At 37.4% G+C, this 25,995-nt stretch overlaps 1 protein-coding gene across 1 annotated transcript in view; it reads left to right on the forward strand.

Annotated features, from left to right (window-relative positions):
- The window catches only part of RGS7 (regulator of G protein signaling 7), a 453,701-nt gene that overhangs the window by 347,882 nt on the left and 79,824 nt on the right, over positions 1–25,995 (forward strand). Inside the window, exon 3 of the mRNA XM_052654047.1 lies at positions 4,664–4,714. Coding sequence (XP_052510007.1) covers positions 4,664–4,714 — 51 coding nt within the window. The remainder of the gene's footprint in view (positions 1–4,663; positions 4,715–25,995) is intronic.

Here is a 25,995-nt window from a genome sequence, read left to right on the forward strand (position 1 = left end):
TTCCTTCCCCAAACTTAGACCACCACCCCCCACACACCATGTGAAATTAGGAGTTGTGCCTACAAAATTTTAGTCTCAAACTTCTTGATGCCTTTAATGAAGGAGATGTAAACCCAAAAACTATGAGCCCTCATGATCCACCTTGTAGGAGAGAAACAACAGAGGCTGTTTTTTAGACAGAAGTGTATCCAGAGAGGAACCGTGAGGAACTCTCATGTCATCAGAGTCTTGTTTCCATTTTTCCTTGAAGCCCAAATGTATCCTTTTCCTCTGGTCCAAAGTTGTTGTTGTTTAGTTGCTAAGTCATATCTGACTCTTCACGACCCTGGAATACTGAAGTGGGTTGCCATTTTGTACTGCAGGGGATCTCCCCGATCCAGGGATTAAACCTGTGTTTCCTGCATTGGCAAGTGGATTCTTTACCCTTTTGCTACCTGGAAAGCCCTGTTTTTTCAGTTCAATTCAGTTCAGTCACTCAGTCATGTCTGACTCTTTGCGACTCCATGAGCCGCAGCACGCCAAGCCTCCCTGTCCGTCACCAACTCCCAGAGTTCACCCAAACCCATGTCCATCGAGTCAGTGATGCCATCCAGCCATCTCATCCTCTGTCGTCCCCTTCTCCTCCTGCCTTCAGTCTTCCCCAGCATCAGGGTCTTTTCCAGTGAATCAGTTCTTCGCATCAAGTGGCCAAATTATTGTAGTTTCAGCTTCAGTATCAGTCTTTCCAACGAATATTCAGGACTGATTTCCTTTAGGATTGACTGGTTTGATCTCCTTGCTGTCTTTGGTTGCTTACAAGTCCTCATATATCATATTAATGAAAATTTAACAATATTTTTCTTTTGGTGAACTTCATTTTCAGGTTCATGGTGGGGATAGTTATAGTTGTCACTTGTGAGGAGATGTGTTGTAATCTGGAGAGGCTATATGGCTGTATGGAAATACAGTTATAGTTGTCACTTGTGAGGAGATGTGCTGTAATCTTGAGAGGCTATATGGCTATATGGAAATACAGTAGCCTCAGCATAGAACCTAGTCCTGTCTTGTCGCTCAGCATCGGAGCAGTCTTGAGGAAGCCCCTTTTCTACTCAAGTCCATAGCATGGGTGAGGAGATAATATTTATGTCTAAATGTCTTTGATTCTTTTTCTTTAATTATGGATGGAGTCCTGAAGTGATTACCTTGGAAAGGGAAGATTATCACTATGAAGAGAATTTATGGTAGCTGAAAACTATATGCCAGTCAAATATCTTTGTATGACCACTGCCTTTGTTTTATAAATTCCCTTAGAGTAGGATATGAGGGGGGAAATCTTGCTGTTTGTTCATTCATTCTTTTCACACTTGCTCATCACCTTTTATATGTCAGCCACTGGTCTGGGTGTTTTAGATCCAGGGATGAGTAACACACACCCCGACCTTCAAGGAACTCAAGATGCAAGGGGAAGACAGACAAAAATTAACAGAGGATTATAAAACCGTTGACAAGTGTAATGAATGATGAGGATATTAATAGGTCTTAAAGGAGAAACACATTACCTGGCAAGGTAGAGGTGAAGGTGAGGAGAGTAGGCTTCCTGAAGTAGGTAATATATGAACTGAAGTTGATGAACTCAGCTGGGATTAACTGAAGGAAAAAGAGAATAGCATAACCAGTCATGGAAGTAAGAAACAATACGGCATGTGGAGAACTATGAGCAGTGTGTGAGGAGCACTTGCTTGCTTGTGTTGCTTGTTTTCACGTCAAATCATAGACTATGGGATTGTACAATAATGTAATTTACACTGCTTCTGTTAAGTAGAGAGGACACATAATTTTGTAACTCTAAAAGTGATAGATGCCTCTAAGATTTCAAGACAAAAGCACAGATCAAGGCTCAACTTTCCAGAAGCTGCAGTGAGAGGGGCGACTTTTATCTCTTAGGGTATAAGATACTGTTACATCTCTCTTTTTTTTAATTTTAATTTTAATTTTTACTTTATTTTGCTTTACAATACTGTATTGGTTTTGCCATACATTGACATGAATCAGCCATGGGTGTACATGAGTTCCTAATCCTGAACCCCCCTCCCACTTCCCACCCCATATCATCTCTCTGGATCATCCCCTTGCACCAGCCCCAAGCATCCTGTATCCTGTATCGAACATAGCTGTTACATCTCTTAACTAGTTTCACATTGTAGCTAATTGATAGCTCTAATGCAATTTAAAAGAAAAAAAAAATCCTACTTGTTACTCTGATGTTCTCAGTATAAAGATAAATGAAACGCTGAAGTATTCTGGATATATACATTTGTGCATGAAAATTTTAGCAGATCTGCCCACTTATTTGTTAATGTTAAAGACAAAGCTTAGAAATTGCTACAAAGGTGCTATTCCTTCCTATAACCCTTCTGACTATAGAGCCATTGAATCAGTTCTTAATGTGACTATGATAACACATTTCCCTTTCAATCTTGTGGTTCCATAAAATGCTGGAACTTTTTTCTTCCTTTCTCTGTCTAACTGTCACAACTGGGGGTTAAGGTCTTGCTAACATAGGTGCCTAATAGATGTATATGATGAACATGATATGAATATGATACATTTAACAATAAAATAATAATTCATAATGTGTTAACTTAAAGCCATAAATATATTGGGTGATCACACAACAATAAAACCACTATGATTATACTGCTGCTGCTGCTGCTGCTGCTAAGTCACTTCAGTCATGTCTGACTCTGTGCAACCCCACAGACAGCAGCCCACCAGGCTCCCCCATCCCTGGGATTCTCCAGGCAAGAACACTGACAAGCAATCAAACTGGCTTTTTTACGCTGAACTGAGACTACCTCTGTGACAGAAATAACCAAAAACCAGGCCAGTAAAATAATTTTCTTGTTTCCTGTATTAAATGTAACTTCAAAAATTAGGCTTCTTTGCATTTCTTTCTGTTCAGGAAAGTGGGGTGGAGGAAGAGAGAAGAAAACCTTAAAACAAAACAAAACAAAAAGAACCTTTTTCTGAAGGTATTTTAAAATCATCTTTCACAATAAGAAAAAAATATAGTCCTGGAACCAATATTTGACTCTCTTCAAAAGAATAGACATTTTCCAATGGCTGCTTGTATATTTTCCCTAAATAGATGCTCAACTGTGAAAAATAAGCAGGGTTCCTGGAGATAGCTAATAAGATTTAGGTACTTGAAATTCTACATTGGTCAAGTAGCACTACATACATATTTGAAAAGCTGAGTTTCTGCTTTTTTCAAAAGGGAAGACCACTCCTCAAGATAACTTAGGCTGTTAGTGGCAAGTTAGGCACAACACTTTGCAATATCCGTGCTCTTGTGAATGGTTTCCTATCCTTCATTTCCTCAGAACTTTCTTTAGGATCTAGATGAATCCATCATCTCAAATGCATTTAAATCAATGGCAGTTTTAAAGGAACAGCTATGAAAGAGCACAAGTTAGAGTCAATATTTTCAAAATGCGTGCTTATTAAAGGCTATTTTGGGTGTAAATGTTTTCATAAATTTTAGGAAATTTCATAAACATTATTGTCAAGTTTGATAATCAAGTTTATTTTAAAATTAATTTGGACCCATTCTATTTTAAGCAACTGGAATTATTTGTCCACTGTTAATGTCATTTACTAGATCTCAGGTGGGTAGGCTACAACTCTACCAAGTCTCCAAAAGAGGTAGAAATGGAATCTCGATTTACACAGAATTTCATCCATGCACCACTGAGGCAGTTTAGTGAGTGTGTATAGCTATTTACGTTACATATTTGTTGTTGTTGTTGTTATTTTATGTAGAAATTAGTTACACTGAAAACCAAAGTTACACAGAAATGAACATCTTAGGTAAATCTCCTCTTCTAGAATCTCCCATTTCTGCTCATATTTTTACCATTCTGTTCATCCATAATGCTTGTGGACTGGAAACCTTGAGTCCTCATAGTTCTCCCACTGGCCAACTCCAGCCCTAATTAGTCACAAGTCTGATTTTGTTCTAATTCTCTTGTACACTGAACTAGCTCACGGCCTTTCAATCTTGGATCACATTTAGCAGAAATGTTGACTACTCTGCTTTTCTTTTGACTGGCTTAAGGCTCTCCACGCACACTGCCAAAGGTGAGGATCAAGGGAAGTTCTACTGTGTAAATCAATCTTGAGTATCGTGAAAATAGTGGAAAGACCTTTCAGTCAAAGAGAATAGTACTATAAAGGCTTAAAACACAAAGGAGTTTCAAAAACTGACAGCACATTTGGGTTGACTTGAGAGTAGATATAGGGATGGATGGGGCAAACCAGAAATGAGACAATTATCATCTTATAAAGTATTGGCTTTGCCATACTAAGAATTGTGCTTAAAAGATAGTGGATACTCAGCAATCATTCATTAAGTGAATAAATAAATGAACCACTTTATCCACTACTAGTATATTAAATCTTTCTGTTTAAACATTTCATATTTAATAATTGACTAGTTTGCACTTGAGTCATTGAATGAAGACAGTGTATTCACACTATTTCCAACACCTTGTATGTAGCTGATCCTAATCTTTTATGACAATTAGAAACATTCCTTCTCCTTATCAGTGCTGTTAAATGTTCTTGAACTTAACATGTATAGATATTCACATATATTTTTGTTTTTCTTTTTTTCTTATTCTAGGGTCAGATATCGTTCAATGGTTAATAAAGAACTTAACCATAGAAGATCCAGGTAAATAAATCATTTTCCCATAGAATTATTTTCTCTGTGGTTTTAATAAATATGTTTCCTCAGGGCTAACATGACAAACAAACTTGGCAAGCAAACCTGAAAAATTATAATTATATTTAATTATATTTTTCACATATATACAGATTTTATGGTAATCAATGTATATTTAACTAAAAACTATAGTATATTTAACTGTATTTAACTCAGTTTACTATAATGTTTTTCAATATGTAATGTCCTATTTTATAATATTTAATTCAAGTGATTGGTGACTGTTAGAATTGATGAGCATTAGACATGTCCATAAATAATTATACATATAACTTGCAGCAAGTGATTATGAAATAATGAGATTTCTCTTATGAAAACACACAGAACTAAATCTCATTAATTTTCCCTTAGCTATGTTTTTTTGTGTGAGGTTTGAAAACAATTTTATTTTAAATTCCAACTTCTTTTTATCATGCCTACATTTTGTTTTTAATGGTCTTATTACAGTCATGGACTCATTCATTATGGTAGACATTTTGTATATTCTGCAACACAAAACCAATATGCAGAGTTTGAAAACAGTTTCTATGAGCACACTTTTTCATTGCCTAGAACATATTCCTAGTTATGAGGAATTTCATGAATTTTAAAAAGCATCATGTAAGAAGAGCCTTCATGTGTCACAAATTTTTCACATCCCTGAAATTAAAATGAGATGTATTTTGTTAAGAGAAGATGCATTGAACTTACTAAGGCCTCATGGTGTTTTTCTGTTTTATTGCCGGTTGTATGAGAATAATTCAGCTGTTCTGCTACCATTCTGAAATATGGTATTTGAGTTCTCCAAGGTTCTTTCCACATGGGCACACCATTTATTCTTTACAGTATAAGCCTTCTGGCTTTTCACGTCTCTATTGGGAAACAAGAAACAGGTAGTCTGTGCTCTTAGATAAAAAGGTAGTAACCTTTTGTTTGTTCCCCCCCCCCCCCATTGTTTGAAATAGTATTCCATCATATCGATTAACTTTTGCTGTGTAACAAACTACCCTAAAACTTAGTGGCTTAGAATCAGCAGCTCTGTGGATTGGCTGGTCACGTCTTCTGGCCAGTTTCCTTGGTTGATTCCTGCTGGACGTTCTTATGGACTGTAGCCAGGTGGTGGGTGGATGATCTAGGATTTCTGACGTATTTGGCACTCAGCAGGCTGTCAGCCAGGTGCATCTCATTCTCTCCTCCTTCAGCCTGCTAACAAGGGCTTTTTACCAGGATGTTTTCAGGGTTCCAAGTGCAACACAGGCTTCTGCTTGTGTAACATTTTCTTTTGTTTCATTTGCCAAGGCAAGCACCGTGGCCAGGAGCAGAACCAGTGTAGGAAGGTACTATCCAAAAACATGGATACAGAAGGATGCAAGCAAATTGGGACACTTACTAAAAAATCTTCCGCCTTTATATTTCTTCTGCCTTCCAGATCTGCTCTCCTATGATATGTCCTACTAGCTTTTGGTTTGGAGTTGCAAAATCCACCCTCCATCACCTGTTCATCTTTTCTTAGTAAATATGCTTTGTATCCAATATCATATCATACTAATTGTAGATGTGATTTTGAATGAATTTATCAAAAGATAAAACTTCAGTGAATTTTCCATCCTTCACAAAATAATTGGCAAACCATCAGTAACTCCTTGATATCACCCTGCTCATCTGTGATCCTTGCTGCCTCTCACTGGAAGGGTCACTGTTACCAAACTTTTGAAATTATACTGATCAAGGTGAGTAATACCTCAGACTAATGAGTAGTGATGACCTCTGGAAATCAAAGATCATTAAACATGTATATGTTCCCTAAGTGGCACCCTAATCACTCTACTTTTCTCTTAGCCTATGCTTCTTGAGATCCCAGTATTCCTTGAGAGGCATCCTGGAATTGAAGATGGGTCATGGGCTTTGCTGACATGCTTGAGCTTGAATCTCTATATATACTTACTCTGTATGGGGCATTGGGCAAGTTACTTAATTTCTCTGTTTTTACTTTTTTTCTTCTTTTCAGTAAGATGATTTTAGTACAGTGTTTTGTGAAGCTCAAATGAGTCAACATGCAAGTGTGCCAAAATCCTAATTTTATTTTTAAATAGGCCAGGTCTTTTAAAACCCTGAACATTTGCAGGCACATTTAACTAAATTGAATTCTCTAAAAATGTATGCAATTTTTATATTAGCCTTCAAAAACACTACCTGTTCCATGAAACCTTTTATTTATCATTCAGCTCCCATTGGCTTTCCTTTACCATGAATATTTTCCAAGCATATTTACATTTGTTAGCTTAATTTTATTACCTTTTATATTTAATTTTACATGTTGGTCTTATTGCTTCAGTCAAATCTCCATAACATAATGGCAGAGAACATACATCCTGTCCAGTCATTGACTGAAGTGCCAAGATTAATCAGTTCTCAATTATCAGTTGATTTTTTTTTAACTTATGGAATCCACAGAAGTGATATCAAATTTATGATAACTACTGATTTAGTTTGTGATCTCCTAAATGGATGAGAAGTGAGGAGGAAGAAATTTCAAATGAACTTTTCTTCATCTAAACCAAACCCAAAGTAAAATAAATGGTTTTAAATGCACACAGAAGAATAAGATTAAGGATAAGTGTAGATTTATCCAGGATTAAAATTTAATTTTGAACAGTTGCAATTTTTTCTTTAGAAGTATCATCTATGTAAAAAAAAAAAAAAAAAAAACTGTGAAAATTGAGATTTGTACAAAATTGAGATTCACCTGGATGTTTTATCAATCTAAATTGACTATCTTACCTGAATTAATTGAATCAATCTATTGTGTTCAGCATTACGGAGTCTGTCATCTGCCCTTAAGTCCTGCCACAAGTCCTCTAGAGAGAGTGATCTAAATTCTATTCTGTTATATATGGCCTTTGTATTCCCTGGATTTGGTTAACTTGCCAGTGAGATCAGTATGTTTCAGATTTGAGAAAGTATAGAATATCTCTGTTTTTAGTTTTAAAACATTGTTTTTAAATAGATCACTTCATCTGAATACCACAAAAATATCATGAAGTAGCCATACAGACATAGTTATTTTACAATTGGAGAATCAACTGAGAGGAAACTATGAATGCCCTAAAACTGACAAAAACCCATTTAAACTCATTGAAACTTTTCCCCAATCTCTACCCTGTGTGTATGCTCATTTTTGCACAATTATTTCCAAACTAGATCCTGCTTTTCCTTAAATGATTGGCAGCCATGGTAGCTGCATAGATCTACCTGATAAGATGTTTCAGTATCTTTTGGAATAAAGTACTTGATTTTCTGGGATTTGTTGCTATATTTACCTATTACATTCTGAGTATACCTTTTGCCAGAGCTATTTCCTATATATCTCAATTCATATGTAATATAGGCAGAATAGGAGATCTTTTCTGTATACTCTTGTTTCAAACAATAGTCTTACTAGGATAGTGGAAAGTAGAAGCATTTAAAACACTCTGAACCTATAAAAATACATATTTTATTGTCCAGTTGACAAGTTATCATGTCAATATGAAATAAATTAAAATGACTGCTTTATTAATTATTGTTTCAATGCTAAAGAACCATTATAAGAAAATATTCTGTGTTTCTAAGGCATAATTTTAAATTCTGATGAAAATAATCAAGAAATCATAGACTGGAGCCATCACATGCACACTTCTAACAAGACTGATTAGTTTAACATTGTTCAGAGTGATAGATATTACTCAAACATACATCTTGCAAATTTGCATTTTCTATTACAAGTAATGTTTAAAGAAAACACCAATAAATTCCTCATATTCTTTGAGTACCTGCTCCCAACCCATGTCCCTTCTCCTGCCTCTGTCTATGGAATTCTCCAGGCAAGAATTCTGGAGTGGGTAGCCATTCCCTTCTCCAGGGGATCTTCCTGACCTAGGAATCAAACCCAGGTCTCCTGCAGGCAGATTCTTTACCATCTGAGCCACCCGGGAAGCCCAGTTATGTACACAGGGAATACTGTATGTTGTTCTAATTATTTTCATGTGAGATAGGCAAGAACCATAGTTTCCATTATGCATTCATTTTAGTGTCTTATCACCTTTTCTTTTTTTCATGTACTCCATTGGAACCCCAGGTTTAAAGATACTTAAATATTTAAAATACAAATACGATATTAATATCTTTATATTGAATATATTCAGGAACCTCTCTTTTGGTGGGCTTTGCCCCCTTGGGAATGCTTTAGCATGACAGAAAGTAAAAGGTCTGCAAATGTTTACTCTATGGTATCTTCCAGTTAAAATAATCAAAACCAGCAAGTAAATTTCAGTCATATCTATGCTACTAGCATCAACTCTTTGATTTAACTTATATCCTAGCCATACATCCTTCTCTCCCTCTCCCTCATTTATCTGTATTTTGCATTTGCATTTAAATACCATATTTCATATTGAAACAAGTAAGTGCTAGTGTCATTTTATTTATATAATCATGCAGTTACTCTACATAATTAAAACTCAAAGCCCAGAATGTACTGAAAAATATTTAGAAGTCCATAAATCAAAGTTTTGATTGCCAAAATAGAGGCTGTAATTGCCAGCATGTCTGCCATGGTGTACCTATGAGTAGGCCATCTTTCCTGCTGATAGAGGCTTTTTCTGGTTTTAGCTTCTGGCTGTCTTCATCTCCCACCTCGATTACTATATTGCAATAACAGAAAATAATTAAAATACATTAGCACTAATTAATCAGGTGCCCCCAGGTACGATGCTATATGTTTTCTACCTATTTAAATCATATGAATAGGAAGGAGACAAAAAAATTCACATATACCAACTATGCGCCAAGTACCTGTTGAAAATTTGGTATACAGTTGACCCTTAAACAACACAGCTTTGAACTACATAGGTCCACTTATTTGTAGATTTTTTCAATAGCAAATACTGCAGTACTATAAAATCTGAAGTTTTAAATCTGAGGATGTGGAACCCTGGATATGAAGGATTGAGTGTAAAATTATACTTATATTTTCAATTATGTGGTGGGTTAGTGCCCCAAACCTCCACATTGTTCAAGTGTCAACAGTATGTTGTTCAATTTCAAAGAAAAAAAGAGAAACTTCATATAGTAGGTGGTAGACCAGAAAGCTAAGTCTCAGATCATGGAACTACTAATCTCTAAGAAATATATTGAGTTGCCATCATGTTTGATACATGAGCTGTGAACCCCTACTCCACATCTCAGCTCTGTTCTGAGTCTCAGGAACCTCATCTGTAAAGTGAAATGATATTCTTTGTCTGGATCTGAAAGTGTTCATTTTTTCTATATCAAATGTATCTGGATTAATTTTTCCAGATAAAAAAATGAACAGCAGATGCTCTCTGGCAATGCTAGTTTTTACTAGCTAGCAGCATGCATCTATAACTGGCTAGCAGCCCCAGAGTTTTGTAACCTCCCTCAAGTTTACCTGATTGTCTGATTTTTTATATTTTACTTACAGCTGCCAACTGTTAAGGAATATACTAAAAGCAGCTGGGAATGTGATTAGAATTGCTGTCTTTTTTGCTTGTAAAACTAGAATAAGCATAATGATAGCCTTGTTCAGTGTACTTTTTACTAGGTGATTAACTCCCCTTAGGAACATGTTCTATCTCAGCAGAGCTTGATATTTCTATCATTTCCTCTAGAAAACCCAGAAATATGGATTACTCCACAGATCAAAGTGCCCTGTGACATTGTCTCAATTCTTTTAGGAGCTGGTTGACCTGATTGCTGTCTTCTTCTTTTTAGGTCTTCACTTTATTTTTTATTAATCTTTTTGTGTACACATATTCCTGAATATTTTATTTTGGAGAATAAATGGGGCATGTATCACTTTTTAAAAAAGGAAAGGAAGGAAAACAGAAAGTAGAAAGGAAAGACATAAAAAATTATAAAGAGGAAAAGAAAAATAAAAAGAATTAGTAAAGCTAATAAAGCTGGAGCATAAGATATCATTGAAAATATACCTATTCATCAAAGTAGACTACTCAGAAAAAGAAGGGAAATGTAAGTAATTATATCTTATCCAGAGGAAACCATAGACAGTTGTATAAGAGCTATCTAAAAAGTCAGGCCCCTTTGTTTTTTATTAAATATAACAGTATTTTTTATCTCCTAGCTGGAGAATGAATTAGGTTATTTTTCCCTTTGTATTTGAGTTGAGGGCATTGCTACTTGCTTTATTTCTATATCATAATAGCGAAGCTTTTCCTTTTATACCAGGAATGATCAGAAATGATAGCTACAATAGTACAGAAAACATGAGAAGTGCTGATAGAAGCTTTGTGACGTAAATATGGTCTTACTATGGCATGAATATACTGGTCTGTTCAGCTATCATTTGATCACAAACCATGCATAAAGGTTACTGCTCTCACAGTAAAAAAAAAAACAATTACTCTTTTTAAAATAATGTCTGAGAAATTCAATGTAACATATAATATGATTTTTAAATTTTGAAAATTACCCTCTAACTGAGGAATTCTTGCATCTAATAAAACTAAAATGCTTTTGAAAACTTTGCAGTTACATTAAAATTTAAGTGATTGGACCTTTTGAATTATCCATAATTCCTCCTTCCTAATACCTGGGCACTGAGGCCCATTTGAATACATACCATAGATTCTGATTAACTCCATTTCACCTGAGGCACACACTCAGAATATGGTTTGTGTTATTTTTCTATAAATAACTGCTCATATGATTTAATCTAAATTTTTGGAAAGAGAACTTGTAGGTGTCACTAACACTTTGATGCTATTGAATGGCCCAAAGAGAGTGTCAGTTTACTGACTCTGGGAATTACTTGTCTATTTCAGCAAACCTGAAGTTTAATTCTTACTTTGCTGAGGTTCATCCTTGAAAACAGATGTGGTTTGTGTAACTGGGAGCTTCTGTAAGCAGTGATAAACATCAGTTCAGTCGCTCAGTCATGTCCGACTCTGCCACCCCGTGAATCGCAGCACGCCAGGCCTCCCTGTCCATCACCAACTCCCAGAGTTCACTCAGACTCACGTCCATCGAGTCGGTGACGCCATCCAGCCATCTCATCCTCTGTTGTCACCTTCTTCTCCTGCCCCCAATCCCTCCCAGCATCAGAGTCTTTCCCAATGAGTCAACTCTTCGCATGAGGTGGCCAAAGTACTGGAGTTTCAGCTTCAGCATCATTCAGCATCAGTTGTGATAAACATACAGCTTCTTTAATCTGTTTCTGGCTGTTTGACCAGTGAAGCTTTCAGTTCAGTTCAGTTCAGTTCAGTCACTCAGTTTTGTCCAACTCTTTGCGACCCCATGAAGTGTAGCATGCCAGGCCTCCATTTCCATCACCAACTCCCGTAGTTTACTCAAACTTATGTGCATTGAGTCGGTGACGCCATCTAACCATCTCATTCTCTTTTCTCCCCTTCTCCTCTTGCCTTCAATCTTTCCCAGCATCAGGGGAAAGATCTTTTCAAATCAGTCAGTTCTTCGCATCAAGTGGCCAAAGTGTGGGGAGTATCAGCTTTAGCATCAGTCCTTTCAAAGAATACTCAGAACTGATTTCCTTTAGGATTGACTGGTTGGGTCTCCTTTCAGTCCAGGGGACTCTCAAGAGTCTTCTCCAACACTACATTTCAAAAGCATTAATTCTTCAGCACTTAGATTTCTTTATATGCCAATTCTCACATCCATACATGACTACTGGGAAAAATCATAGCCTTGACTAGATGGACCTTTGTTGGCACAGTAATGTCTCTGCTCTTAAATATGCTGCCTAGGATGGTCATAACTTTCCTTGCAAGGAGCAAGTGTCTTTCAGTTTCATGACTGCCGTCACCATCTGCAGTGATTTTGGAGCCCCCCAAAATAAAGTCTGTCATGGTTTCCATTGTTTTCCCATCTATTTGTCATGAAGTGATGGGACAGGATGCCATGATCTTGATTTTCTAAATATTGAGTTTTAAGCCAACTTTTTCACTCTCCTCTTTCACTTTCAACAAGAGGCTCTTTAGTTCTTCTTCACCTTCTGCCATAAGGGTGGTGTCGGTGTCATCTGCGTGTTGAGGTTACTGATACTTCTCCTGGCAATCTTGATTCCAGCTTGTGCTTCATCCAGCCCAACATTTCTCATGATGTACTCTACATATAAGTTAAATAAGCAGGGTGACAATATACAGCCTTGACATGCTCCTTTTCCTATTTGGAGCCAGTCTGTTGTTCCATGTCCAGTTCTAACTGTTGCTTCCTGACCTGCATACATAGTTCTCAGGAGGCAGGTCAAGTGGTCTGGTATTCCCATCTCTTTAAGAATTTTTCACAGTTTATTGTGATCCACACAGTCAAAGGCCTTGGCATAGTCAATAAAGCAGAAATAGATGTTTTTCTGGAACTCTCTTGCTTTTTTGATGATTTGATGAATGTTGGCAATTTGATCTCTTGTTCCTCTGCCTTTTCTAAATCCGGCTTGAACATCTGGAAGTTCATGGTTCATGTACTGTTGAAACCTGCCTTGGAGAATTTTGAGCATTACTTTACTAGCATGTGAGATAAATGCAATTGGACGGTACTTTGAGCATTCTTTGGCATTGCCTTTCTTTGGGATTGGAATGAAAACTGACCTTTTTCCAGTCCTGTGGCCACTGCTGAGTTTTCCAAATTTGCTGGCATATTCCATGCAGCACTTTCACAGAATCATCTTGTAGGATTTGAAATAGCTCAACTGGAATTTTATTACCTCCACTAGCTTTTTTTGTAGTGATGCTTCTTAAGGCCCACTTGACTTCACATTCCGGGATGTCTGTCTCTAGTTGAGTGATCACACCATCATAGTTATCTGGGTCATGAAGAACTTTTTGTATAGTTCTTCTGTGTATTCTTGCCACCTCTTCTTAATATCTCCTACTTCTGTTAGGTCCATACCATTTCTGTCCTTTATTGAGCCCATTTTTGCATGAAATGTTCCCCTTGGTATCTCTAATTTTCTATCTTCTAAGACTAGAAGAGATCTCTAGTCTTTCCCATTCTATTGTTTTCCTCTGTTTCTTTGCACTGATCTCTGAGGAAGGCTTTCTTATCTCTCCTTGCTATTTTTTGAAACTCTCCATTCAAATGGGTATATCTTTCCTTTTCTCCTTTGCCTTTCGCTTCTCTTCTTTTCACAGCTATTTGTAAGGCTTCCTGAGACAACTATTTTGCCTTTTTGCATTTCTTTTTCTTGGTGATGGTCTTGATCGCTGCCTCCTGTACGGTGTCAGGAACCTCCATCCATAGTTCTTCAGGCACTCTTTTTATTAGATCTAATCCCTTGAATCTATTTCTCACTTCCACTGTATAATCATAAGGGATTTGATCTAGGTCATACCTGAATGGTCTGGTGGTTTTCCCTACTTTCTTCAATATCAGTCTGAATTTGGCAATAAGGAGTTCATGATCTGAGCCACAGTCAGCTCCTGGTCTTGTTTTTGCTAACTGTATAGAGCTTCTCCATCTTTGGCTGCAGAGAATATAATCAATCTGATTTTAGTATTGACCATCTGGTGATGTCCATGTGTAGAGTCTTCTCTTGTGTTGTTGGAAGAAGGCATTTGCTATGACTCTTCATTAAATGATCTGCCAGTTTTTCCATATGTATTTCCTTAAGTGTACCTTCTGCTCTGCTTGGCGGGTAGTTCAATATATCTTTTGGGAGGATAGATGTCAGATATCAGATGTACATGTTGTACTTTAGTTATATACATTTTTCTTAAAATATTCTGAACTATTAAAAAGATACATAAATCTACCATAAATAATTTAGGAAATGTGAATAAATATAAAGAGGGGAATAAAAAGTTCTCATAAAAAGCAGTCAGGTAGTCACCACTAAAATTCTGGCACATTTGTTTTTTCCAGTCTTTTTTGATGGCCTAAGTTCTTTCTGACTTTTTTTTAACTGGAATTTGTCTCACTCAATGTCTTTCCCTCCCCATGTATGGGAGTTTTCCTCAGCCACTCAGGAGCCAGTATCTAATGTCCCTTTGCCCTCAGCAGTTTGTGAGGTCCACAATGGCCACAGCTTCAGTTGTCCTTATAAGATTGCTGTGTCCCAGCATGATGACCCCCTGCCACCATTGTTTGATCCCAGCTAAGGGCACCATTCCTACCTTGAAGCTATGAAGTCTGTCCTTCTTCCCAACTTCCGCTTTCCTCTCTCAGACTTTAACTCTTCACAAGATTTGTTTGTCTCATGGAGAGTAGTGGGAAAATACATCAACAAATGTGGCTATCACCCCTTCATAGTCCAAATTTGTCTCTGGGTCCTTTAGAAGCTGACTCCCTCTTGCCCTCCTCATGTCTAGTGACAGTGGCCAATATCCCCAACACTGACAGTCTTCCAGGTATATTCAGGTCCAGTATCTGGGCTAAATTCGCTCCTAGTCAGTGAGAAAAGGATAGAATTTGCCTTCATTCTACTCTTAGCCAAAGTTTCTAAATTCTCATTGCTGACTCTAGGATTGAGCTTTCCCAAGGACATCTGAGGACTGACCTTTGCTAAGGATATTTTTAGGATTGACCTCTTTCAAGAGCATGTTGACATAACACCACCCCTGTGGACAGAGGCCTGGGATGCCCTTCTGTTGTCACATGATGGTCTAATTTCAGGACATTTCCCAAAGTCTGAGGCAAATTTTCACTAGACTGTGAACTTTGTAAGTAGAAGGACTTTGTTTTGTTGTTTGCTCCATATCTGGCATCTTTACTGTGCTTCTCATACATATTGGATGTTTAAATATTATTTAATTTTGAACATTTTTAACAAAGAGAGTATTAATGTAAAAATAGACTGTTTTATTTTAATATTTCACTTAATGTTATATAGAGGGCATTTTCATATTTATTATTCCAGCTCTAGATAGAGGTTTATCTCAAAGTATAAGCCCTAGGTTCCAGTTACCCTACATGACACCAAGGGTTTAATCACAGGACATAAAATGAAATATCCTGGGCTTATCAATCCATAGGTTTCATATCATGTATTTTTCTCTAAGAAAAGGCAAGAATGAATGTTATCCAACCGTAGGAAAGTATTCTAAATGTTCTCAGGCAGCCTAAGGAAGTTGTTTTTATTGCATGGAAGTATGAGGTTTATAGGCAAGTGGTAGCTCCTGTTAGAAATAAAACATGATTTACTGGTTGAAATATTGTAGCATTCTGGAAAACCCAAAGCAAAGGCATAGTAAGTACATAATGAGAGTCTCAAAAAAGTCATAAAAAAGCCAACATAGTTTGGAAGTTTACTTTTAGGCCTCAAATAATATCATATTAAGTGAAATAGCTATTTTAGGTTATGATTTGATTATTTTTCTGAGAACTTTTCAAAAAAATATAAGGCCATTAGAAAGTATCCTGAAATCCATTAGGAATTCTTTTTTTAACATGATTCAAGTCTGACCACTTGCATCCAGCTTAGAAAAGTCGCAGTTGAAGACATTTCTTTTTCCTACAGTTCAGGAGAGAGAGTGGATCATCCTGTCTGGAATGACACATTTATACCAGCAAGTATTGTAAGATAAAATGATATTGCAGGTTGGAACACATGACTACTGAACTACTTACTCTTCTGGGACCTTTCTGCTCAACTGGTGTGTAGTGAACAAGCTATGAAGGAAGGAGAATACCTTGTCCCTATATAATAGGCAAATTCCCATTGCCTCACATTTTTACAAACATGCACTCTTAGATTTATTAATGTCTTCTAGTTCCCAACCAGAAGATGTCCTTTTCATCATAGGGAACTGGAATGCAAAAGTAGGAAGTCAGGAGATACCTGGAGTAACAGGCAAGTTGACCTTGGAGTACAAAATGAAACAAGATAAAGGGTAACAGAGTTTTGCCAAGAGAATGTGCTGGTTATAGCAAACACCCTTTTCCAACAACACAAGAGACAACTCTACACATGGACATCACCAGATGGTCAATACTAAAATCAGATTGATTATATTCTTTGCAGCCAAAGATGGAGAAGCTCTATACAGTCAGCAAAAACAAGAATGGGAGCTGACTGTGGCTCAGATCATCAACTCCTTATTGCCAAATTCAGACTGATATTGAAGAAAGTAGGGGAAACCACTAGACTATTCAGGCATGACCTAAGTCAGATCCCTTTTGGTTACACAGTGGAAGTGACAAATAGATTGAAGGGACTAGATCTGATAGGCAGAGTGCTTGAAGAACTATAGGCAGAGCTATGTAACATTGTGCAGGAGGTGGTATCAAAACCATCATCAAGAAAAAGAAATGCAAAAAGGCTGTCTGAGGAGGCCTTACAAATAGCTGTGAAAAGAAGAGAAGTGAAAGGCAAAGGAAAGGAAAGATATACTCATCAGAATGCAGAATTACAAAGAAAAGCACAGAGATAAGAAAGCTTTTTAAAGTGAGCAATGCAAAGAAATAGAGGAAAACAATAGAATGGGAAAGATGAGATCTCTTCAAGAAATTTAGCAATATCAAGGGAACATTTCATGCAGAGATGAGCACAATAGAAAAATTATACAAAACAGATCTTAATGACCCAGATAACCACAACCATGTGATCACTCACCTAGAACCAAGTCAAGTGAGCCTTAGGAAGCTTCACTACGAACAAAGCTAATGGAGGTGATGGAATTCCAGCTGAACCATTTCAGATCCTACAAGATATTGCTGATAACGTCCAGCACTCAATATGCCAGCAAATTTGGAAAACTCAGCAGTGGCCACAGGACTGGAAAAGGTCAGTTTTCATTCCAATTGCAAAGAAGGGCAATGCCAGAGAATGTTCAAACTACCACACAGTTGCACTCATCTCACACTTTAGCAAAGTAATGTTCAAAATCCTTCAAGCGAGCCTTCAATAATACATGAACCATGAACTTCCAGATGTTCCAGCTGAATTTAGAAAAGGCAGAAGAATCAGAGAGCAAATTACCAGCATCTGTTGGATCATAGAAAAAGCTAGAGATTTTCAGAAAAGCCTCTGCTTCTGCTTCATTGACTACACTAAAGCCTTTGACTCTGTAGATCACAACAAACTGTAGAAAATCTTACAGAGATGGGAATAACGGACCACTTTACCTGCCTCCTCTGAAACCTGTATGCAGGTCAAGAAGCAACAGTTAGAACCAGACATGGAACAATGGACTGGTTCCAGATTGGGAAAGGAGTATGTCAAGGCACCCTGCTTATTTAACTTATATGCAGAGTATATCATGCAAAATGATGGACTGAATAAAGCACAAGCTGGAATTAAGATTGCTGGGAGAAATATCAGTAACCTCAGATATGCAGATGACACCACCCTTATGGGAAAAAGCAAAGAGAAACCAAAGAGCCTCTTGGTGAAGGTGAAAGAGGAGAGTGAAAAGTCTGGCTTAAAACTCAACATTCAAAAAACGAAGATCATGGCATCTGGTCCCATCACTTCATGGCAAACATTTTGGGAAACAATGGAAACAGTGACATACTTTATTTTTTGAGCTCCAGAATCACTGTGGATGGTGAAATTAAAAGAGTATAAGAAGAGGAGGCAAGAATACACAGAGGAAATGGGAATACCAGCCCTTTAATGTCACTGCAGCCCTGAAATTAAAAGACGCTTGCTCGTTGGGAAAAAAAAAAAGCAATGACAAATCTAGACAGCCTATTAAAAAACAGAGACATTACTTTGCCTACAAAGGTCTCTATAGTCATATGGTTTTCCAGTAGTCATGGATGGATGTGAGAGCTGGACAATAAAAAAGACTAAGCACCGAAGAACTGATGCCTTCAAACTGTGGTGCTGGAGAAGACTCTTGAGAGTCCCTTGAACAGCAAGGAGATCAAACCAGTCCATCCTAAAGGAGATCAGTCCTGGGTGTTCATTGGAAGGACTGATGCTGAAGCTTCAGTACTTTAGCAACCTGATGCCAGGAGCCAACTCATTGGAAAAGACCCTGATGCTGGAAAAGGTTGACGGCAGGAGGAGAAGGTGATGACAGAGGATGAGGTGGTTGGATGGCATCACTGACTCAATGGACATGAGTTTGAGCAAACTCTGGGAGATAGTGAAGGAAAGGGAAGCCTAGGGTGCTGCAGGAGTCAGGGGCTGCAGGATTCCATTGTGCTCCATGGAGTCACGAAAAGTCAGACACGACTGAGCGACTGAACAACAATGCTCCCAACTGGCCTCCTAAATTAATAAATACACCTTATTTACTAAAGGGCTTCTCTGGTGGCTCAGTGGCAAAGATTCTGCCTGCAATGAAGGATAGCCCCTCCAATGCAGGAGACGCGGGTTCGATACCTGGCTTGGAAAGATCCCCTGGAGATGGAAATGCAACCCACCCCAGTATACTTGCCTGGGAAGTCCCATGAATACAAGAGCCTGGTGGGCTACACTTCATGGGGTCTCAGCAGTTGGACATGACTTAGAGACTAAACCACCACCCCAAGTTACTAACAGATGTGTGATGACAACCTAATAAAGATGTAATATCATAAAAAGGAATAAATTATTGAAAGTAGGAAAGACTTCTTAATCCAGTGCCTTAATTTGCTTTTCATCACATCCCCACTGTTCCACTCAGTCCTTTACAAGAAAAGTTGTTGCAAATAGTTGAGCATAAGTGTCTGGAAACTCGGAGCCCCTCCTCAGTGGTGGTGTTGAGAGGAAGGGGATCATGGTAGCTGCTTCTCAGGCCTGTGTTCATTGTCTTTCTGTACCTTCTGCCAATTCTGCCTTTCACTTTGCATGTTCATTCACTGTAGGGAAATCCTAGGGCCATGGCTTGCAGAAGCTGCCACCAGAAGTTAAATAAAGCTGTGCAGTTGGGAACACCTCTAACTAATAACTGAAACATCTTAGCACGTAATCCATCCCGGGCATATCATGTCACAGAAAAAGATTCAAGCAAATTGACAGTGATGTGGACAGTTTAAAATAAAAAAATAGGATAGAAATATAGCTGTTTGTATAGATTATATCATACAAACAATGCAAAACTTTCCCATCTTAAACAGGACCTCTGTAGAATATAACCTGTAATAAGAACAGTAGAAGTGTGGGAGAGAGTTCATTGTGAAGTACAGAGGTTATTAAAGAGTTAGAAAACAAACTTATGAGAACAATAGAATAGGGCCAGAATATTTTACTGGGAGATGCAAAAGTAAAGTAGACAGTTTAATGCATGAATCTTTTCAACTCTGAAGAGTTCTGATGGTGACCAAGCTACATGGGCATGTAGAGGACACAGCCAAGCTTTATGAACACATGAGACAATAAGTGTATGAAAGGGAAACTTATTTAAAATCAGTGGCTTCAGGCAAGGCAAAGGGATATTCTTTTGAAGAACTCTTTAGAAATAGACTTTGTCCCTTTACCTTTGGGAGTCAGAAGGTAAATTTAGTAATATTTTATCTCCAGTTAGAGTTAAATAACCTTTCTGTCTGCCGTAAAGTAAACAATCTGAAAACTCTCTGTGATATGATGTTGTGATAAAATAATAACAAGATAAACCAGGATTTCAGACAGGACCATTCATACATTTATTAATTCCATGCATGCAAAATGTGTCCATCCTGCAGTGGAAATGCAGTAATGATCAAGTGTGTACATATAATTCCCCTCTCACCAGCAAGATAGACGTTGGAGAAATCATTACACCAGCAGCATAGCAATCAGCCTCTTCAACTCACAAATGCTCTGAATTTCCCCTCAGCGTGTCCTTCCAACAGATTCTCTGACAGAGTGCTTAATCCTGGCTCACTCTCATTGTGTTCCTGTGTTTCAGATGAAATAGTGCATGTGCTATTGAAAAATCACTCAGTGCCACGGCTGATCAATACTAGGATGTCATGGCTTCAGATCCCGATCATGCCTTCAAGATTTCCTGGCAATTATAGATTTTAATCATAGGAAATGACTTATCCAGTGGGAGTGATTGTAACCTTCATTTTCCTAAAGTTCCCTGTCACGCTCATTCTGTCATCCTCAGCATCAGACCAGAACTTTTCAGAGAAAATAATAGAGTAGCTTTCTCAACTTTCTAACTTTTCCTACCTCATAGAAACATAACCATATGTATACTTGTTGTCACCTCCTCTCCTATCTGAGTTATATTGCTCCAGGGTTCTTGTTGCACCCTTCACATTTCTATTTTCTGTTTTAAACTACCATATATTTTTTGGTTTACTCACCACAGTTCTCTCCCGTCCTAAATGCCATGTTGACCCATGATACACTCTACCTACTCTTCCATATCTCTCCTATTTTTACAAATTCATTTTCACTTGCTATCTCTAATTCTTCTCTCTCCAGTTTCTCAATTCATGAAATCTTGTTTGTGTCCTCCACTTATAAACTGAAACTTTTATTCAGTGTGGTGAGTGATATTCTTCTTTTTGCTGAATTCAGTGATCAACTTTCAGTCCTTGTCAACATCCTTGCAGTGTTTTTCACACTTTTCTGTATTTTATTCATCCATTCTCTGGTTTGTGCCATCATGTCCTCATCCTTCAACTTAGTATCGTTCCCAGATTTCTCTGCCTGCGTCAAAAACTTTCAGGGTTTTTGAGACCCAAGCATCTTTTTTCCCCCTATTTATTGGCTCTATGGAGTTCATATACTTCCTTATTTTATCCACTATTGCTGTGAATATGCATATAAAATCCCTTCTGAGCCCCTCACCTATAAATCCAACTGTCTAATAGAGATTGCCACTTGGATTTTTTATCAGGCATGTAATGTATGCAAAAAAATAAAATTTACCTCAACATTTTGTTCCCAAATCTGGGTAGACTTTTCCTCCTAAATATCTCTCAGATTTGCCCACTTATCTCCATCATCTCTGCATCTTTCCTGATTTCGTACACAGTCACATCTCACTGGGAACTACCATTATCTTCTAACTCATATCCCTTCTTTCCTTGCCCCATACCCATATGTTCATTTCAATGCATCTAAGATGATCTTTTCAAAATGCAGACCTAAGTATGTCTGTTCTAGGGTTCAATAGATCCCCCATTGTCCTCAGGATAAAGTCCAAACTTTTAAGATTGAATGTAAAACCCTTTTTGATACAGCCCTGTTTATCATGGCATTTATTCAGATGACAAATTTTTGTGCCCCTCGCCACTGTACTTTCTAGTCACCAAATTGATGTCTGTTAAGTGACATTATACTCCTGATTACAAGCCTTTGAATATACTGCTTTTTTGATAAAACTCCTTTTAAATTTATTGTTTTATTTTTAATTGGAGTAATAGACTGCTTTCTTTGCTTGGAACCTCCTACTTCCTTTATAGTTATTCTTTTTCATTAGAACTTGTATTATGTATCAATATATAATGATATGCTGATTATGTATCAGCTTCTTCAGGAAGGGTTCTTGATCTCCAAAAATGTCACTGGATGTCCATTTAATGTGTTTCCAGAACACACTGCATTTGCCTCATTGGCACTTTTATCACAAAATATGTTTGCATGCCCATTTATACACCCCATATTTATTAAGGATTGGGCTGGCACTGTGTTTAGTACATTTTGCCATGTATGAGCTATATAGATTTGGTAGTAAAAGCTATGAAATTTGAGGAGCTTGCCAAAGAAGAAAGAGTATGGAAAGAGTAAAGGAAAATGGGAGCCTTGCAAAGAAAAATTTCTAAGTTTGGGAGGAGAAAGGGAAGAAGAGATCAGGAGTCAGAGGGAAAAATACTAAGGTAGATAGAGTATGATGGAAGCCAAATGGGAGGTCCCTGGAAGAAATTCATCAGTAGCTTGTTGAGCAAAAAGGAGTGAGGGAGTGGGCGGAAACTAGGAATTTTGCACTGGGAAGTCATTGGTGACCCTTTGAGAGAGCAAATTTAGTAAAGCTTTGGATTCAGAGGCAGGGTAAAGGAAGCTAAGGAAAAGATTGAGAGCAGGAAGTTAGGGACATGTGCACAATACTCTTTTCAGGAAAATTGACCTCAAAAGGAAGGGCACCAAAGGGTGATAGGGTGGTACTTGGGACAGTAGCAAAACCAAGAACAGATTCTCTCCTTCCCTCCCTCTTCCTTCCTTCCTTCTTGCCTCCCTCCTTCCCTTCCTCATTCCCTCCCTTTCTTCTTTCCTTTGACTTCCCTCACCTTCCTCTTTCCCTTTTCTTACTTCCTTCTTTCTCCTCTTCTTGCTTCTTTTTTCTCTAACAATAATTCTTTCAGGATACTTATAGTAATAATGAGAAGAAAACTGAATGAAAATAAAAAAACTTTATGACTCAGCAAAGAAAGGTTTACTTGACAAAGTCTCTGAAACTGTTGAGTGAGCAAAGCACTCATAGTGGAGAGAACTGGATTAGGAGTACAGAATGGGACAGTCTTGGAAAATAAGATAAATGCCCCATTTATGAACAGAGAGATTTAATGCAAGGATAACATTCATTGTGTGTTTGCAAAATAACAATTAATGGATTTCAAGTCATCCGAATCCTATATTTTCAGCAAAGTGTCAGATAAATACAAGCACAGATTTAGAGAAACAACCTTGATATCTGAGCTTGAGTTAAGTGCAAAGTTTTGAACAATATATTAATCAATTAAAGATAGAATGTGAAATATCAGAATTAGGATGGATAAAGACTTCAAACTCTTTAAGTTTCAGAACTCTTAAAATATTTTAATGCCCTTGAGAATGTTCCTTCTCCTACAAACTGTTATCCTCAGAAAGATGTAAATTTAATACCAAATGCCCTTTGGCCCCCTTTAGGTGGACTTCATTACATACTCTCATTGTAGACAGGGAATGTTACAAATTTAAAATTAGAGTATGCCAATAGATAGCATGCTGCTTGTCAAATAAAATTTTCTGGAATCAGCCATTTGTTATTCATGGGTTTTTTTCTTTTTTATACCACTTTCAAAATTTCTCAGCATTCAAATTCAAATTATAAATGTACCAAAGTATTAATGTAATTAAAATTGTTTCTACCATTAAACATATCTTTATTCATAACTGTACTTCATAAGTCATTCCAGTCAGACATTTTTGTAATTAGACTGAAGTTCATTGAAAATAATTTTTCATGTGAATAAAAGATATTTGCATTTTCACCATGGTTGTCTCAAGCTGTGTTGCTCTTATAAAGAAAATTTTCACATCCAGTATTTGCTTCAGTTAGTTTCTTCTTAAAATGTGTTTTCATCTGTCAGGAAATGCATCACTTCCCATTGGCAAAATTAAGGGACTATGAATAGGTTAGTTTATGTCATCCATGAATGGGTAAGGTCTAAAGTTCCATGAGTTTTGTCTCAGCTACCATTAGTCTACTGAGTTTTTTACTGAATTTTTCAAGCTGAGTTTAAGATGTATGGGAGAAATATAAAGGGATCTTTTAGTCATTTTCTGATCCAAATGTATCAAAGCATGTACTTGAATTTCAAAACATGGACTTGTGGGTTAAAATAATTTTTGCATTCACACTAGGTATTAATTAAAAACAGAGAAAATGACATTTGAAGTTTGTTACCCTCTATGCTGTTTTAGAAATTGAACAAATTCTCAAAACTTCTTCTGGTAATGTGTGATTTTTAGATATAAAGTAACAAGTATAAAATTCTTACATATAAATTATGTATTTTCTTCGTAGTCTTAGAGCAAGCATTAGATGTGCCGCTTGTTTCAAGACATTGTGACTCTTTTAATTTAGTCCTGCAGAAGTAATATATCACTTCCAAAAATGCAGGCTTTTAATCATATCTGGTATCAAAGCACAGTGGGTATATGAGTATTAAAGAAACACTCAAAAGTGAATATTTTCTTTAGAAATTAAATTTCTCCCAAATCATCCCACCCTCTCCCTGACCCAGAGGGATGGTATGGGGAGGGAGGTGGGAGGAGGGTTCAGGATGGGGAACATGTGTACACCCATGGCGGATTCATGTTGATGTATGGCAAAACCAATACAATATTGTAATTAGCCTCCAATTAAAATAAATAAATTTAAATTAAAAAAGAAATTAAATTTCTTTTCCTTGCTTTATTTTAAATACAAATGATATATTATTCCCCTTAACATTTGTGAATTGTTTGGCCAGGGGGAAAAAAAGAGTTTAAGCAGAGTTCCTGTATTTCAGGATGTTAAAGAAATAATAGGAAACACTAATACCAGAACACAATTAGTTACAATAAATGACATCAGGTACCGGAGGCTCATTGGAGGGTGAGCTTGCTCCTAAAGGAATCAGAAAAGGCTTCATGAGGGAGGGCTATATTTGAGTAGATCCAGGGAATTGCAAAGAATTCTACGTGATAGCAAGGAGGCTTTTCTGGCAATAATGACACAGAGGAGAGAATTATCTTCTCCAGATCACTAAGTGATCCAGTTTGACTGGAAGGATGAATGTATGAATGTAGTACAGTGGCAGGATTTGGCCATAATGAGCTCTGGGGAGCCACTTTCTTATAGAGGAGGGATAAGAGGTGTCCTGTAGGACATCATTAGGGAGTGAATTGGCTGATGTGCAGAAGGTGGAACTTTGAATAGATTTAACTTGGAAAATAGAAAAGTAATGTCCACATTTGTTTGTTTCTACTATGTTCCAGATAGAGTTAGATATTTTAGCTGCATTACCTTTTATCCTTACAGCAAACCCAAGGTTAGAGTTTGTCCTTTAAAAGATACTGTGGAGAATATATTAGAAGGCAACCAGGCTAGGAGTGCACTGGGGAGGTGACTCATGCATATTTCATCTTTTATTCCTTTTATTCTGTGTACTTGAAAACAATTTCAACTCTCCCACATTCTTGAATACCATTCACATTGGTTGCTGTCCACACACTCTCCAACTTTCAGTTTCCTTTGTTGTTAATGGCTTACATTTGTATGATACATTAGTCAAAAATAATGAGCCAACCAGTTCAGTTCAGTCGCTCACGTGTCCGACTCTTTGCGACCCCATGTAACACAGCATGCCAGGCCTCCCTGCCCATCACCAACTCCCAGAGTTTACCCAAACTCGTGTCCATCGAGTCAGTGATGCCATCCAGCCATCTCATCCTCTGTCATCCTCTGTCATCCTCTTCTCCTGCCCCCAATCCCTCCCAGCATCAGAGTCTTTTCCAGTGAGTCAACTCTTCACATGAGGTGGCCAAAGTATTGGAGTTTCAGCTTCAGCATCAGTCCTTCCAATGAACACCCAGGACTGATCTCCTTTAGGATGCACTGGTTGGATCTCATTGCAGTCCAAGGGACTCTCAAGAGTCCTCTCCATCACCA

Source organism: Budorcas taxicolor, chromosome 16 (genome assembly GCF_023091745.1).
Source record: "Budorcas taxicolor isolate Tak-1 chromosome 16, Takin1.1, whole genome shotgun sequence".
In the NCBI taxonomy this organism is placed as follows: Eukaryota; Metazoa; Chordata; class Mammalia; order Artiodactyla; family Bovidae; genus Budorcas; species Budorcas taxicolor.